Source organism: Falco punctatus (genome assembly GCF_963210335.1).
Source record: "Falco punctatus genome assembly, chromosome: 3".
NCBI lineage: Eukaryota > Metazoa > Chordata > Aves > Falconiformes > Falconidae > Falco > Falco punctatus.
Window position 1 is genome coordinate 40,481,128 of NC_137582.1, and position 16,908 is coordinate 40,498,035.

The 16,908-nt window shown below is 44.1% G+C and overlaps 2 protein-coding genes across 3 annotated transcripts in view; one reads left to right on the plus strand and one right to left on the minus strand.

Annotated features, from left to right (window-relative positions):
* Positions 1 to 742, minus strand: part of RDH10 (retinol dehydrogenase 10) — a 42,006-nt gene extending 41,264 nt beyond the window's left edge. The window contains exon 1 of one of the 2 annotated variants that reach the window (XM_080381450.1): positions 88 to 742. In XM_080381450.1, the coding sequence (XP_080237576.1) occupies positions 88 to 376 (289 nt within the window). In that variant the 5' untranslated portion in view covers positions 377 to 742. The remainder of the gene's footprint in view (positions 1 to 87) is intronic. The other variant, XM_080381449.1, reaches the window with a different exon arrangement.
* A 1,725-nt stretch (positions 743 to 2,467) lies between these two features.
* On the plus strand, positions 2,468 to 9,704 carry RPL7 (ribosomal protein L7). Its single transcript, XM_080381451.1, has 7 exons — positions 2,468 to 2,613; positions 3,499 to 3,601; positions 4,077 to 4,243; positions 4,862 to 4,999; positions 5,363 to 5,472; positions 6,581 to 6,791; positions 9,644 to 9,704. Exons 1-6 carry the CDS (start codon positions 2,600 to 2,602, stop codon positions 6,787 to 6,789), a joined length of 741 nt encoding a protein of 246 aa, XP_080237577.1. The 5' UTR covers positions 2,468 to 2,599; the 3' UTR covers positions 6,790 to 6,791; positions 9,644 to 9,704.
* Positions 9,705 to 16,908: the final 7,204 nt, after the last annotated feature.

Consider the following 16,908-nt stretch of genomic DNA (forward strand, 5'->3'; position numbering starts at 1 on the left):
GCCGGCGGCTGGGCAAGTGGGAGGCGGGGGGCAGCGCCCGGGCCGCGGGACAGCGCGGGGAACCCGCTCCGGCAGGTCGCCGCTTACCTCTGGGGGCGGCGGCGGCCGCCTCGGCCATCTCCCGGTAGATGTGGCGCACCATGCCCGCCGTCTCCTCGTTGCTCTGCGTGTTGATGTCCCACAGCACCAGCAGCGCCCGGCGCCGGGCAAACTCCAGGGCGAAGAGGCGGCCCAGGCCGCTGCCCGCCCCGGTGATCAGGCACACCTGCCCCGCCACGCTCTTCTCCTTGGGCCGCACCAGCCACTTGGCCGCGGCCAGCACGAAAGCCCACAGCACTCTGAAAGTCACCACGAAGAGCTCCAGCAGGATGTTCATGCTGCCGGACCCCAGCGCCGCGGGGTGACCCACGCGTCCCGGCACGGCCGCCCGCGGAGCCGCAGGGCACAGACGGACGCTGACGGCGCGGACACTCTACGCGGCCGAGACGGCTCCTCCTCACCGCCACCCGGCTCCCCCACCTGGGGCCGCCCCTGTTCGGGACCCTCCCGCTGCAGGCGAGGAGCGCGACTCCGCTCCCGCCGCTGAGGGTCCCACCGCACCGCCCGGGGCCGGGCTCCCCCCCTCCGCGCCGCTCGCACTCGGACCAGGCGCCACCGCGGTCCCGCGCCCTGCCTCAGCCACACACACCAAGGAAGGAGCCCGGACACGGCGCCGTACCGCCCGCCGCCGCCTCCCGCTCCCCTACCGCCCGCGGCCCCGCTACTGGCAGTGAGCATCTTGCTCGCTCGGCCCCCTATATAGGGCGGGCCGGGCAGCCGAGCCCCTCCTCCGGGCTCCCCAGCCCTCCCCCGGCCCGGCCCGGCCCGCCCCACATTCCCGGGACCCCCCGCTCCTCCCTGCCCCGCTCCGCCCCGCCGCCGGGGGCGGGTCCCGCGGCAGCGCCAGGCCCTCGCCCGGCCGGAACAGGCCCGGCCGGTTCTCCGCGCCGCTCGGGTGCGGGCGCCCCGGCAACTGCCAGCGGCCGGGGCTCGGCAGACGCCCGCCCCCCGCGGCGGGACGCGGGGACTACACGTCCCAGGGTGCGCAGCGCCCCGCGGGCCCCCGCCGTAGCGCCATCTCGAGGCAGCGGCCGTGACAGCGGGCGGTTCGGCCGGGGCCGGGGAGGAGCGGCGGCGGCGGGTGGGGGGGAAACGGCGTGTCAGGCAGGCCCGCGGCGGCCCTTACGGCGCCGGAGCGTGGGTGAAAAGAGCACGAACGAACGTAAAGGGCTCGCGCTCACGGCTAGAGACGCACGGAAGCGGCGAGCTGCCGGGGTCCCCGCGGGTTCCGTGGAGGCCTGGGGGCCTGGGGTTTCCCTGCTGTGCAACGAGGAGCCGCTTAACAAAACCCCAGTGTTTTGGTTGTTGGTTTTGGGGGTTTGGGGGGGAGGGGAACGTCAGTCAGCCAAATACAGACACTATTAATGTCTAACCAACCACCGAGTGAAATGGGGACTCTGGGGTGCCGGCACGCAGAAAGCGTTATCTCCCGTTCTGCCGCTTCCTGCATACAATATATACACACCAGCGGGCAGGGGGGCCGGGAGCGGCGGCGGCCGGGCGCTCGCAGCCGGAGGGGCTTCGCCAGACGCAGGCGGGTAGGACTCACCCCGCCGGCAGGCATGTGCCGGAGCGCTGCGCTGCGCGTCTTTCTCTGCGCGGCCGCCACTTTTCAGAAAAGCTGCTGGGACTTTGTATTTGCGAACGCTGCCTCTGCGATTTAGCAGAAATTGGCGCGCAAAAGTTTCGGGAGAACGCGCAAGCGACTTTTTCCTTCAGCAGGTGTCCTGTCGCACGTTTCCGTGCTGACTTTAATTGCTTCCTTTTGTAATAGGTCTAACGAAATCAAGCGATACTTTAATGAGATCGGAAACTGCGCCCGCGGTTCCCAATCCCCGGTGCGCCCCGCTGCGCGGTGCTGCAGGCGCAGCGTGCCCGGTGCGGGGCCGGACACACCGCCCGGGAAACCCGGGGCCTCCCGCTGGAAGCTCTCCGGGGCCCGGGATCGAGCGCAGTTACAAATCACGAGCGGGGCCCGGCCTTGCTTCGGTCTTGCCCCCACTTCCCTGGCTCTCCGCGCTGCCAGCTTGCCGGTGTGGAGGCGGCCGAGGAGGGGGGCGGCGGGAGCGGCACTTCCCCGGCGTCAGCCTCCATCCCCGCCTCGGTGCTGACAGCGCGGGGCGGGAGGTGGCGTCCCACACGCTTTCGATGCAGGCTGGAAGGCTGGAATAGGGGGAAACCCTGCGCTACACGGGGTGCCCCGCAGCCCCACCACCGCAGGGCACTTTTCCAGCCTCCTGCGGGGAAGGCTGCGTTAGGCGGCGGAGCCGCTCCCCGCCCGGCCCCGGATACAGCCAGTGCCGGCCCGGCCGGCCGGCGGGCGGCTCCCGGGTGCTTTTACGTCAGGCGCTCGCCGGACAGCCCGGCGTCGCACCGCGGGCGGGCACCGCAGCGGACGCACAAACGCGGGGTCCTGCCGGCACTAGGGCCCAGCCCGCGCAGGCCGATGGGTTAAGTCGGCTCTGCGCATGCGCCCGCCCTTTCCCTTCCGGCGTTGATCATGGCGGAGAAGGAGTAAGTGGCCGTCCCGCCCCGTGATAATCCGCCGCCATCGGCGGCTGTGGTGGTGCTAGCTCTCTGCTTCTGCCGCTGGGACGCGGCGCGCAGCCCCTCTGTCGCCAGGTCTCCGCCGGCGGCGCGGGAAGAAGCATAAATGGCCTGGGGCTGGCAGCGGTGGGGTAATAGGGCCCGGCCCGGCGGGGATGCAGGCGACGACGGTCCTGTACTGTACTGTCCTGTCCGTCCCGCAGGCGGGGGTTGCTGCCCCGCCGGCCCTCGGTGAGGCGGGCAGGAGAGCTGGCCGCCAGGCGCCGCTTTCTTGGGGGGTCCGTGGCGCGGCCCCTCTCCCTGGCTGGGCGGTCAGTGCCGCGCTGCGGTGCGCGAAGCGGTGCCTGTCGTGAGTTAGGGAGGCGTACCCGGGTAGGCTGAGGGTAAGAGCTCGACCGGGTATTTGTGGCTCTGTAAACACCGATCTCGGTAGTTTTGTCACGTCTAAGAGTTTAAGTAAGTGTGAAGTCTTGCAGAAGAAATTTCAGAATATTGCCAAACTAGTTTTTCAGTCAAAGTATCCGTTTAAACGTGTATTAACCTAAAACAGATGTGCTTGAAACGTTAGATTGTAGCAAAGTAGGGTAAAAACTTCCTCTCCCTCAAGTGGTCTCCGTTTTTATGGTTGTGTATGTAGAGTGTGTGCAGCTCAACAGCTAGTCTGTCAGATTTCCTCGTATAAAAGATGATCTGCTCAGGCTGGGTCAGGTCCTGGGAAATGTGGGACCAAGGAAGATGCCTCAATGAACTGGCTCGAGGCAATGTTAAGAGCTTGCATTGATCGTTATGTGTAACTTTAAAGTACGGTTTCTACATATCAGCTAAAAAGGGTTTTTTTCTCTTTTTGTTTAGAGCAAAGAAGGTGCCATCTGTACCGGAAAGCCTGCTGAAAAAGCGGCAGGCTTATGCAGCTATAAAAGTCAAACGTCAGAAGAAGATGTTGGCTATTAAAAAGGTGAGTGTTTCACAAGTCCTTAACTAGGATTGCTTATCTGTTGCTCTGTCAGCTGTTAGTACTGATCTAATGCAGTACATAAATTTACAGTGTTTAGGTTTAGCACCTTAATATTTCTTTAATTTTTTGGATTCATGTGCTTTATTTCTTTTGGTCAATAAGAAGCCACTTCTGGACAGAGTAAGGGCAAGGTATGGAGTTATCTGTAAGATGAAAGTTAGTCCTCTACAAGGCAAGGGTTATGGCCTTTGAGGGTAAGCTTGATGCAAGATAACGTTGTTAAAGCAGCACTGATTTGTTGAGTCTTCCCCGACTCAGTGTCCCCCAGAGTGATTCTTAGCTCCGTGATATGGGCAGATGTTCCTTTAATCTGTGTTACTTGTGGGAAGTTCTAGAACATGTTACATTATTTGAAGGTGATTTTCACATGTTAAAAAGCATTGTATAATCCTAAGTAATTTTCAATTGATTTCAGCACCGTAAAGCACAAAGAAAACTCATCTATGCAAGAGCCCAAGCTTACCACAAGGAGTACAGGCACATGTATAGGCAGGAGATCCGTATGGCCAGGATGGCCCGAAAAGCTGGCAATTACTATGTTCCAGCGGAACCAAAACTGGCATTCGTGATCAGGATAAGAGGGTAAGATTAAGTACAGATGTAAACAGTTCTACATACATTTCTGTCTGTTTTGAGGGCTTAAGTATGTAAATAAAATCAAGCCTTCCTCTTGTGGCTTGAAAAGTTGTTGGCAGTATGTTGTACATGCACTAAAGGCTTATTTAATTAAATGTAAAATCATTATGCTGGCTGTGTCTTATGATCTTCAGGCATCCCTGAATTTTAAGAAGGCAAGGCTACAAATGCGTGCAGATAATTCTGTTTCACCTTAATGTCGAAAAATTACATGCCAGTATTCCCTAACATTCTGCTAAGCTTTGTTTGAAGTGTTTCAAGTCTCCTTTGGTAAAGTGTTACAAAAAACTAACAAGGTGTGACTGAAAGAATTATGTTCAGGAGAGCACAAGATAGTTCTAAATTGTTTCAGTAGAATGTGTATTTCAGTTTTCATGGAAGGTATGTTTTACCTTCATACTGAAATATATAGAGATAGTGCATAATTTACTAAGCTTGGTTTGTGTGATTGGTAAAATAGTGATGCATTCCATACGGAAACAATGCTATTGTGGGGTTTTTTAACCTAATACTTAGTATCTTCTGGGATGTAAATAACTGAGGCTTTTTTCTTATGTTCTCTAGCACCAATGGTGTCAGCCCTAAGGTCCGCAAGGTATTGCAACTTCTTCGCCTGCGTCAGATTTTTAATGGCACGTTTGTAAAACTCAACAAAGCTTCTATCAACATGTTGCGGATTGTTGAACCCTATATTGCATGGGGGTGAGTTAACTGGCCACTTCTAGCAAATCAGCATGCAAATGTTGAGTGCCTTTTGCATTTTGCTATGCTAGACTTGCAGGTTTTCCGTGTATTTAAAATCTTTTTGTATAGCCTGCATACTTTGCCTGCTTTGAATTGAAAATGTGATTTAAGGCAGTGCTTTAAAAGGTAGCGCCTGCTAGATATGTTTACACTGTCATACTAGTGTTCCTGGGAACTTGGTATAAGGAAGGCTTGCTCCTCTGTTGCCTTTGTATTTACTTTTGGGACATGCTGAAATGATCTTAAATGGGGGGGTGGTAACTTGGAATGTGGCTCAGAAAGACTTAAGGTGTTTTTTTTTTTTTTCTTGACTGTTTTCAGTTATCCCAATCTGAAGTCTGTGCATGAATTGATCTACAAGCGTGGTTATGGCAAGATCAACAAGCAGCGCATTGCTCTTACTGATAATTCCCTGATTCAGAAACGCCTTGGTAAATACTGTTTCACTTAACAAGAAACAAACTTGTTGCATTTGGGTGATTAATGCAGAGCTGGACGCTATCTCTGGAGAACAGTAGCGATTGATTAATAATATCTACTAATGTCTTAACAGCTTAATACAAAGCAAGCTGGAAGTAAATTTTGTTAGGAAATATTGAAAACCAGTGTAAAGAATCAAATACTAGCATTTTGAATTTGTAATTGTAAATGCAAACTCCTTGACCTTTAGTGGGTGGGTAGATCTTCCAGTAAGGAAGAGGGTCTGCAGCAGGAAAGATACTATACAAAGCTTTGGAGTTTCAGACTTAGTATTGGATGTTATTTGTGTCTTAGACCTTCATGATCTGCTAAGCAGACGTTTTAAACTTCTTGTCAGAAGAACTAGCTAGTAAAAGTGATTAGTGTGTTTAGTAAAAACGAAGTGTGGCTGTCATTTGTCAGGAAGTAGACTGAAGTAGGAGGCTTCTTATTTTCCAGTCATGCCATGAATGAAAGCAAACACTGATGTCATTTGATTTGTGTATCACTTCAAATTGGACTGTCATGTTTGTTCCTGTTGCAGTGCAATAGACAATTAGATTATAAAGCTACAAGTATTATACTATAATTACTTGCCTTTTTAGCATTATATTTTCTGAGCAGTTAACTTGAAACATGTCACTGAGGACTCTGGAAAGGTGTTAAGAAAACATGCTATTGCATTATTCAACAGTGTGAGTAGTTCAGTGAATTTCCCTGAGCTACACAGAACTGTGGTTTAAGTATATGTAATCTAGCTTTTCTTCTAAGAACAGAGTCTCTTTTCCTAAGATTCACAAAGTGAGGTTTTAATTTTTTTGTTCATTTTTGGCTACAAATATTCAGCCCTTGAAACTGATACCTCTTCCACATGGAACAATAATGTTGAGTTGGCTGCAGCTAATCAGTTTTAACTGGAAAAGTCAGTCATTGGGCGTTGTGGTAGAGCAGGTGCTTTCTGACTTCTTGAAGGTTATCAAAATAAATAGGTATGACAATAATAACTTGATAATTTTTTGCTTGTTATTGACCAGTGGCTCTGTAACCTTACTTTTTGAAAATGATATTTCTGAATTTTAGGAAAGCTTGGCATCATTTGCATGGAAGATGTGATCCATGAAATTTACACTGTTGGCAAGAACTTCAAAGTTGTGAACAACTTCCTTTGGCCCTTCAAGTTATCCTCTCCTCGGGGTGGAATGAAGAAGAAAACAATCCACTTCGTGGAAGGTGGGGATGCTGGTAACAGAGAAGACCAGATCAACAGACTCATAAGGAGAATGAACTAATGGTGAGATACTACCAAAGGTTTATACTAACCACTGTTCCATCTCTGCTGTGTAGGTTGCTGTCATAATTGGTTGAACATTCAGATTTAGTATATATTCACTCATGTTTGTGTGACAACTACAGTATAAAGCTTCTTGGACAAGACAGTATTCTGATTTTATCTTTTAAATCTTAATAAAGCATAAACATTTGTGAAGAAATTAGGTATTCATTATAGGAGATATGTTTAGAAAGTATAAGCATTACCAATAACTTTTTCATTTACCAATAACTTGTTTTAAAACCTTATTTGAGTTTTTTGATGGGAAGCCTTGAGATCTTGCCTAAAAATTTCAGCCCTCATTAATGAATTTGTGTTATGATAAAGTCTTGCAATTGCAAGTACAGTTCTTTCAGATTGTGCGATTTCTGCTATAAGAGCCTGTTTAGGACTAGGAGAAATTAAATTATCAATTGACACCATTTTAGTCTTCTAAATTTTCAGCTTGTTCAAGCTTAAAAATGATTCAGTTTAAGCTTTCATGTTAACATGTCCAGGGTGTTAATTTTGGGAGACTAATTTGCCCATTTGAATAGTCTTGTCATTTAGAAGTAGGAAGGTTTATTAACACTTAAAGCAGTTTGACAGTGACAGCTGAGTCCTGAAGTTATAGTATCTAGCTCAAACAATCTGTCTTACCATTATTGTTGTCACTCTGCTTTTCCTGCTTTGATGAGAACTCTTTTGCCATTCAGAGCCAAAAGCCAAAACTGTGTTTTCAGAATTCTTGTACTTCCACCTTTTTTAGACACTAAACTAGCTTTGATGTTACCCGTCGCTTATTTTCAGTCAAAGATAAAATGACTTTTTGGTGTGATGAATATGCTGGAATTTAGGAAAACTTCATTTGTTAGGATGCTTGGAAAGATTAACAAGCAGGGACCCAGTGTTTCTGAAACTGATTCCTCCAAAGACAAGAAGTTTTTTTGATTGTTATGTTTGGGTTTGGTTTTTTTAGACATCAGATGTGCAGTTTACTTGGGAATTTCTAACTTCCAGAGGTTGGTTAATAAAAAAAATAGTGGGTAGTGTTGTGACTTCAAAGCTTAAAATGGGAGCAGTTGCGGTTTGGATGAGTTCTCAGAATTTTTTCTGAAGGGAGGTAGGTCTTTTTTTGTTGTTTTGTTTGTTTGTTTAAGCCTTTTATGCCTTGTTGGATGTGAAAACATTTCTAGAAAGCTGAGCTCATAGAGGTCTGCCATCTGTCCAGGGAACTAAAGGAGACCTATGAAATACCTTTCCATGTGATAGCTTTTTTTTTTTCTTGAAGCTTTTTTGTTCATCCTCAGTTTCTGCTCCCTCAAGCTGCTTGCATGTTGCTTTGCTGTCTCCATCTGCAAAGCAGCAGTTTTAAAGCACTAGTTACATAGCATGTGGAGACTTGAGCTTTAGGAAAATAATTTCTTCCTGGGGAAAGTGTTATTGTAAAGCTTTTTGGTTCAACTGTGGGAGGAAGTTTTGCTGCTGGTGGTACAAACTTAAAAGTGCAGTACTGGCAGATGTTTCACTTAATTAGTGCATGAGGCTTCATAACCAAGATTGAGCAAAACTACTTTCACTTTGTGAAACTGGTTTCTGAGCAAAAGATGGAAACTGCTATTTTTAATTAAAACCCTGCAGCTTTTCTATCAGTGTAGATCCTTTCCCCATCTTCTCTGACAGACATCAGAAGTATACTGGTGGTCTTGTTTTCAGGAGCTTTCCTACAGGAAGGAAGTTTCTAGTACTGTTGCAGTCGCTGTGCATGCCTGAGGAGCAGTATATTGGCACGAAAACGAGGGATATTCAGCTGGTTGCTTGTGGTTTTCAGTGGACTTCTAGCTCAGCATCTGATGTAAATAGCAGACATCAGGTTTTACGCCATCTTTCAATTTAGGAAGTGACCATGCAGTTCCTTTTTTACGGTTGTAAACAGTTAGTTCTGCTTGGACACCAAACATACTTGCCGCTGATGTAAAGCTGAGATAACTGATGGTTATCATCTCCTGCACTTCCTATTCCTGCTCTTTTCCTACTGTTTTGAATAGAGTGCATGTTGAAAATGCAAGTAATGTACATGTAGAAAATAGATGAATGTTGTAGTTTCTAGAGCAACTAGAGCAGTAGGTTCAGATGAGATACCTGGCCTTTCTGAATGACAATACTTCTATCTGAAGATGAGCATTTATTCCGCTTCCCTATATGTAAATGGTTTCCTGCTATTTGTCTTTTTACTTCAGTGGTAGTCTCAAAATTAAGACTTTCAGTACCGATTTCTTCATACAGACTGGGGGAAAAGAGCATAGTACTTGATACTGAATTTAGACAGTTCAGTATTGGCAAGATACTGAGTTTCACTAGCTCTCAAGCAGCTTTAGAGGACCTGGTCTCAAGTCTGCTTTTTGCTTTCATTTTTGTATGTAAACAGCCCCTGAAATGTGCTGAAGATAGTTACTGTGGCAAAAGTTAGAATGTCCGCAATGCCTCAGTATGATTCAAGTATCAGGTTCCTCCCTGCTATGCTTTTACACATACAGTAAATCAGGTACTAGTAGTTCAAGGTAGAAATGTTTATATTGTTAGTTCTGGCACTTGAAATCTGTTTTGAGTGAGGAGATGTTAATCTAGAAGTTAGTTGTGGTGTGCAAGACTATTGTAGTCTTAAATCCAGTGTAATAAAATTAGTATTTTCAGCCTAAATTACAAGCTGAATATGTATTAGCTTATACCAAAGCTAATGTATGTACCAAAGAAATAAATTAATTCTTTGGGTGGCCAAAGTAGATTCAGATCTACATCTTTCTAATGATAACTTTTTTTTCTTTCCCTTCCAGATTCAGATGCCCAGCTGCAATCTTTCAAACTGGTCTGTTAATAAAACCATCTTGCACAAAACAGTGTGTTCTCTCAAATGGTCTCTCTTCATGATAGTCTTCTCTAGTGGGTAGTGGTTGCTAAGTTAACTTTTGAGTAACCTTTTTCAAAAAGCCATGTGTAGTTTGAATTCGCAGTACATAGATAATACAGTTTCACCACCTTCTGGAGGAAGAAGGTTTGGAAGGATTTGTGAAGGTAATGGATTGTTTTTTGAGTGGCAAGAATTATTTATTTTGTTTGTAATTAAAGGTACAGTAAATGACAAACTGAGCTGGATGCTGTTGGACAGGATTTCTACTTAGTTGTAGTGCACCAGAAAGCTTTGTGAGAAAATTCTTCTATGTAAAGAAGAGGAAAGGCTAAATCAGTTCTTAACATGTAAAGATCCTGATTTTAATGTTATTATAATTACTTCCAGCTCTGAACACCTTCAGATGATTTATTTTTACCAATGGAAACATGGAATACTTAAATCAAAAATTATTTTCTACATTCTAGATAATTACTCATCTTTACATAGTTGGTTCGCAGTGTTTTATTTCAGATACTATAGAAGCAGAGACCAGAATTAATGAGGATGTGAGCAGCTTTTGATAATGCGTAGGTCTAGTAGAGGAGAGATTAGAAACCCGGGATTAAAGTGCCTAATTCTGCTTACATTCAAAACTGACTTGTCTCTTGCAAGCAGTTCACTGAAGGAGCCTTAGCCTGCTGAGACATTTGGTAGGACAGATCAAGTCATGTCTGCTCCAACTGAAATGCTTTTGTCAGCTGCAGGTGGGTTGTATTTACATCAATTAAAATTCAGTGGCATTGATTTTGTTTTCCTAATTTGTGCAAAAGCTGATTTATGCACTTTGAGTAAAACTCTTTAATAGCAATGCTAGTTTATTAAAGCTTGTCAAAATCTAGTTTTGTTTTTAAATAACTTGGGGAATTAGTGGCTTGCTTTTGTTTGTTAATGTGTTAGAACATTGGCAAAAGAGCCGCGTGTCAGATTGATCAGTGTTACCAGATACTTGAACAACTGAGTTCTAAAACCTAAAGTGACAATTCCCCTGTTGTGAGACAAGCTCCAAAATCTTGAAATACAGCTTCTTGTGTCTAAATATGAAAATGCCAACACCTTTGTCCATTTAAGCTAGTAACTGCACTAAATCAGAAGAGCTTAACAATTCCTTACAGATACTCAGTGCAAGTAATTAGACTACTGATACATGCTTGAAATGGGTTTAATAAGTTGATGAGGTGAAAACCGTGGAAGTTTAAGCATCATGATAAGCAGTATGATTTACAAGGAGAAAAACATTTTCATAAAGTTGCTGGATGAAGGGAAAAAGTCTTATGAAAATTAATCACTTGCACTGTTAATGGGAAACCTCTGTTCTCATCTTGATCAGTCTCAATCTGGCTCCTTTCAGTTTAAAACTGCACCATTGGGCAATGACCCCAGGGGATATACCTGAGGAGAGTTTTGTTGACTTCAGCATCCTTGTTTCTTCCTGTCAATTGTAGTTAATCTGTGACTTTGCTACAAGGTTTTCAATTACTTCCCTTTGACGGTATGCGTGCTGTAGTATATTCTTAACAGAAAAGCTTTTCGTGGATGTAATGAAGCCATACAAATGAATAGCAAACTTTGGATGATAAGTATAGAGGATAAAATATAAACTAATGAAGTTAATCAGAGCTGTAGGACTTTGTCTGATAAGAATGCCCTGTGGGTCCCAAACTTTGTTTAAGAAATACCTACACTAAAACATTAGTGAGGAGAAAGCTAATTTGGTTTGCCTGGTACTCCAGCAACTCAATTTTTATTACCTGCCTCTGAAATGCACTTTCAGATAACAGCTGCAAAATGTTAATACATTGTGTGGGAACCAAATATTAAAGCATAGCTGTGTTTAAGCCGGTAATCCTGTGTAGTTGGTCGCCTTTCAAGCTTTCAAGATTTTTAGTGTTGCTCTTCAGGCATGTCCCATAGTAGGCAATTACAGAAACAACTCATGATCTAATAGTAAGGTCAGGATTTGCGCTGGAAATGAAGCATGATCCACTTACTGAGTGCATGAATAGTGCATTTCAGAGCATTTGAGTTGAAAACGTAGTTGATAAAGACAGTCACTCAGTCCCTAAACAATAAGTAATGCAGATCCTTTGTCAACATTCTATGATAAAGTTCAGGTTCTTGCAAACATGCTGTTATTTTCTCACTGTAAGTGCCAGCTGCTAACACATTCTGGAATAAAATTTCTATTAATTTGTCCTCTTTCAGAATGACCAACATCTTTTTTTTTCCTCAGAACTGAAGCCAGATGCTTTACTTAATAGCTATTGGAGAAGCAACAGGATACTGTTTGAAATGCTAACAATTCACAGTTTTTTCAGGCATGGTAAGGTTTGCAGGCTCTACAGTTAATTGATACACTTTTTTTTTTTTTTTTTTTTTTTCTGGTGTCCAGCTCACAGCCTGTTTCACTATCACCAAGTATAAAGTCATACATCTGGAAACAGAATGGGAGCCCATCCCAAGAATCAGTCTTTTGAGAGAAAGTTGGGAGATGTGATGGATAGTCAGCTGAACATAAGCTCCCACTTGGCCAAATGCAATTCTTGGATGCATTCAAAAGGGAATATCAGATGGTATGGGGGAGGTAATACTACTTTTGTTCCAGTAGTGCTTACACTAGTGCCAAATGCAGTATCCAGCTCTTGTGCCAAAAATCAAGCACATGCTTTACAATACTCCAAAGTAAGCTCTCAAAGGCCGACGTGGTTACTCAGTGAGCATCTACCTATAATTACCTTCATGGAGAAAAGTAGTTTGATAATAGAGAATTCTTTGATCTAAAGAAGCTATAATAGGATGAAATGTCTTGAAATTTAAGCCAGATAAATTTTAGCTTTAAGCGAACAATTTTAATGTAACATAATTAGACACTGCAAAGCTTAACCAGTGGTCTGCCAGATTCTTTGTCAGTGGTCGTTTCTAGATTGAGATTTGGGTGGGTTTTTTTCTTCCTTTAAAGTACATGCTATGCTTCTAAGAGATTTGTTCAGGGCACTCCCAGAGCTTCTCTTACTCACAGAGGTTACTAAATGTAGGCGCTTCAGGTACCTGAGGGATACAAGTTAGAGCCTTGTTGTAAGATGTCTGGCCACCCAGAGTGAAATTCAGAATGATGGTGGTGGGTGTTACACGCTTCACAAGGGAACTTGGAATAATGCAATGTGTGAAGTAGCAAGTTACCCAAACCTTAGCATAAATAGTGCTCAGGAGAGGTATGGTAGGACGTCATGTACCTTTTACGGCTTTGCGCTTCTGCCCATTTGGAATCCAGATCTCGGCTCTCTCCTGAGGACTGGGACCCATGTGTGTTAAGAGAATTAAGCAGGGCTTGTCAGTTCTGAGTTCCCCAGCAAAGTGGTGCCCCTGCTTCATAAAACTCATTTGCTCACACTTAGGAAACTAGATGCATGGATTTTGTTTAAACATTCCATCTCCCAGTTTCCACAAGACTGTCCTTTCCACAGAACTGTACGTGAGAAGATAACTGTGTTGCACCTTATTGAAGCTGTGCCAAAGTCTAAAGTGGGGAGAAGATCATGGATTTTAGCTTACATTAGGAAACTGCATTGCAGACAGAGTTACAAATCTGAAAACACACTAGCCTGAAAGGGAACAAAATTTTATTGTCCCAAATCCCAGGAGAAATGTTCTGCTCGGCTAGTTTTGTTAGGTGTAAGTTGTAGTGGGAATTTCTTTGTCTTCTGGGATCTTTAATTGTGCCAGGTCTCTTTTGTGAAGTTCACGTTCTTGGCATACTTGTTTTTTCTAAAAGCTTTTGTACCATACCAGACTACTTCAGGCATCTAGGGTGCCAAAAATGTATTTGCCCTGCCTAAATACAGGTTTAGATATAAGCAGGATTTTACATGGTACCATTTTTCATGACTGAAAAGTCTGACAAATTGAATACTGAGCTCATGACTTGCAAGTACAAAGAAAAATAAGGATGTCCAGAAATTATTTTCTACACAAAGCTTAGATCATTTTTCAGTCTGTATGTGATCACATCTGTCATTTCTAGCCTGATCCATGAAAATGAGGAGTACTTGTGACCTTAGTCATGGTGCAAGTAAAAGCAAATTTTCAAACTTTAGAGCTGTAAGCAATTTTCCCTTAATTATTTTTCTAAAGATAAAAAACTCCACAAAAGCAGTTTTTTATCTGCTAAGTATTTCTTTATATAAACTACTCATTGTACCAAATATCTTTCATTATTTAATGAGTAGGTACTTGGTTGGAGGAAAACAATAAGAAATAAGGGAGTGTACAGTCACAGGGCCATAGAATATATATATATGGAAGAAGCCACATGAAAAAATCTAGGGCAGAGGAGGAAAAGGGAGCAGAGGGAGGTGTAAGCAGCAGTATTACTCTTTGCTTGCTTAGTACTGTTTTGGCAGTGCGAGGAGGCTGTAAATCCAGTTTAACTAGCCAGCGTGCTACATGCTTTACATGTTTCCCGTCCTGAGTTGTGCTGGCAGTCAGAGGTGTTTTGTATGACTTAACTAGTCTTTGGAGCCTGGCTGGAGCACCAGCCGTCTCATGCTGAATGTGTGCTGCCCAGGCCCTGCAGTGGTGTCATGAAGCTCTACCCACGGCACATTTCCACTCCTGCTGCACTTTGTTAGGAGTTTTGCAAGGATTACTGCACCCGGCCATATCTGATGGCTTCTGTTATCCACAATATTATGCTTTTTTTTTTTTTTTTCATTGCACAATAAAATCCAATTGAAGTTTTCAAGTCCTGATCACTGAATATCTTGTGTATAGAATAACACAGTAGCACCTAATAATTTCGGCACAATGCATGTTTAAATTTTTGATACTAATACTGTATATTACACATCATTATAACAAGATTTCCATGATAGAAAAAAATAAGATACAGTGAGCTAAAACAATTAGGAAAATGGGATTCAAGGAAGTCTCTAAGCATCTCTAGTTTTAGTTTGAAAGACAGACTTTTTTTTTCTTTAACTTCTTTTGCCAGTTTTTATGTAACACAACTGAACTGTAAGAGAACAAGTTTAACTTAATACTGTAATACTGGCACTTTGTGCCAATCCCAATCTTATAATTTTAACTATTTTTAACCTGAAATTAATTTTTTGTGGGTTTTTCCTGTTCCCTCCGGCTATGAAATAAATTAATTTTTTTTGTTTGTGAAAGGAGAAAGAAAAATTGGTTGAGGCTTTTCTTCATACAAATGGTCTACTAATACACACACACATATGCACCCCTTTGTGGGAAAAGCTGTCAGGATTGAAGGCAGCATAAACAGTGGGTGACAGTTCAGTTGGGTTTAGTTAGGCATAGGAAGTGTTAATTGTGTTAAGAAGAAATTAAACTAATTAAATGGTAGTGTCTATGTAACATTCTTTACTCTAGAAGACAAAAGGAGCCAGGATATAAATGTTGCATTTGTAACCCAAATTGTTGAAGGTAAGGGGGTTTAGCTCAACCTGAGTACAGTGTTAACTGGTAGATGATGTTACTTTTATTATTATTATTATTGTGGTTTATTTCAGTTTAGAGCCTGGTGGTTCTTTGAAGCTTCTACATGATCTTTGCTCTTCCGCTTTTTATGACTATCTCAAGTAAGTGTTTTGAGGACATGAAACTTGGTAGACAAAAGTTCTGGAAAAAAACCCACAATACTCCTTTAATCCTTTTATTTGCTTTTACTTACTGTGTAAAGCTAAAAATTAGCTGGCTCAATGTAGAATGAAGTGAGTGACTCCAGAGAATATGTATTTTAAACTGTACTTCCAGTCTAGCTTGTATCGGATACCTTATGAAGGACCAAGTTAATTGCCTTCTAGCCTCACAGTACTAACATCTGGCTTTCTGTCACGGTATTCATTTCTGCTCTGCTGGATCGCAGTCCCTGGCTTTCCCAAATGAAGGGTAAATATTTCTAACTACTGTTCTACAGCTTCCATTTCTAAAGGTTTAGTGTGACAGCATTCTTAGTAGACTTTGAAGTACTTAACCATTGACATCAGTGCTACACTTTTCTTTCTGCTGGAAGAACAGACCTACGGAGACATGACGTGCCAAGGTTTACCTAGCAAACTGGTAGCTGAGCCAAGATTCAGCCCACAGGAATAGGACGGGAATCTACAGCCTGGAAGGAAGCCTCTGAGCAGTGTTGGGAGCCAGTGGCTGTGGCTGGGAATGGGATTTGTGCCAGCCACTGTACTGTGACCAGGTAGGGCTCTGAAGCCAGGTCTTTCTGATCACAAATTGGGGAAGATGTACCTGAGAAACTACCATTATAAAACTGATTGCTGTCGTCCTCCCCACAACTTCCCAGCTGAGCGATCCTTGCAGACAGGCTTGGGACTTACCGCCCAGAATCCTGTCCTGGATTTAGTCTTCCTGAACTTGAATCCCTGACTCTGGAAAGGTGGTAATGCTCATTGCTCTTGTTAGCAGATTAGTCTAGCACACTTACCTCTAAAGAGGTTGCCTGTGTGTACTCAGTAATTTTTGGTGACACAGACAGGTTCAAATTCATGTATATCAGTCTGCAGCAAAAATGGCAACCTACACTTCTTAGAAATTGAGTTTTTCTGAGTAATGGCTACGCTTTCTTTTGAACTCTGCATTACATATGGTCTGAGTTATCCTACTGGCTCGAGTATCTTTTAATCTATAGACATCTATCATGGATGTTAAATAAATCTAGACTTGATATAATTACAGAGATTTCTTTGCCCTGCCAAAATGTTCATTACTCTGGACAGCCACAGTAGGAAAATTTTAGGAGACAGTTTTGGCTCCTGCAGGACTAAGCTTGTAGGCACACTTTAAATACCAGTTCAGGTACCTATCTGCAAAAGGAACTGGGTCCAGAGCCAGGTCTTGAACCAGCAGTTTTCAGCTGGAGTGAGGGCTGGGCTGGGCGGTCATAGGGGCAGTGTCCTTGGACTACTCCCTTAGGTCTGCTCTTTTTCATATATTCAAATGAGCAAGGCCTTCTTCTGAAAGTCACTCACTACTTGCTTCTTTTCTTACCATGTTTACCCTTGGGTGCTGTGAAAGCTTAAGCTGTGAAAAAACAGGGAGTGGGAATGCAATAACACTTTAATTTCTATCTCTTCCCTTAGTGTGCTGCTTTTCACCAAGCCCATTCATTCTCCACTACAC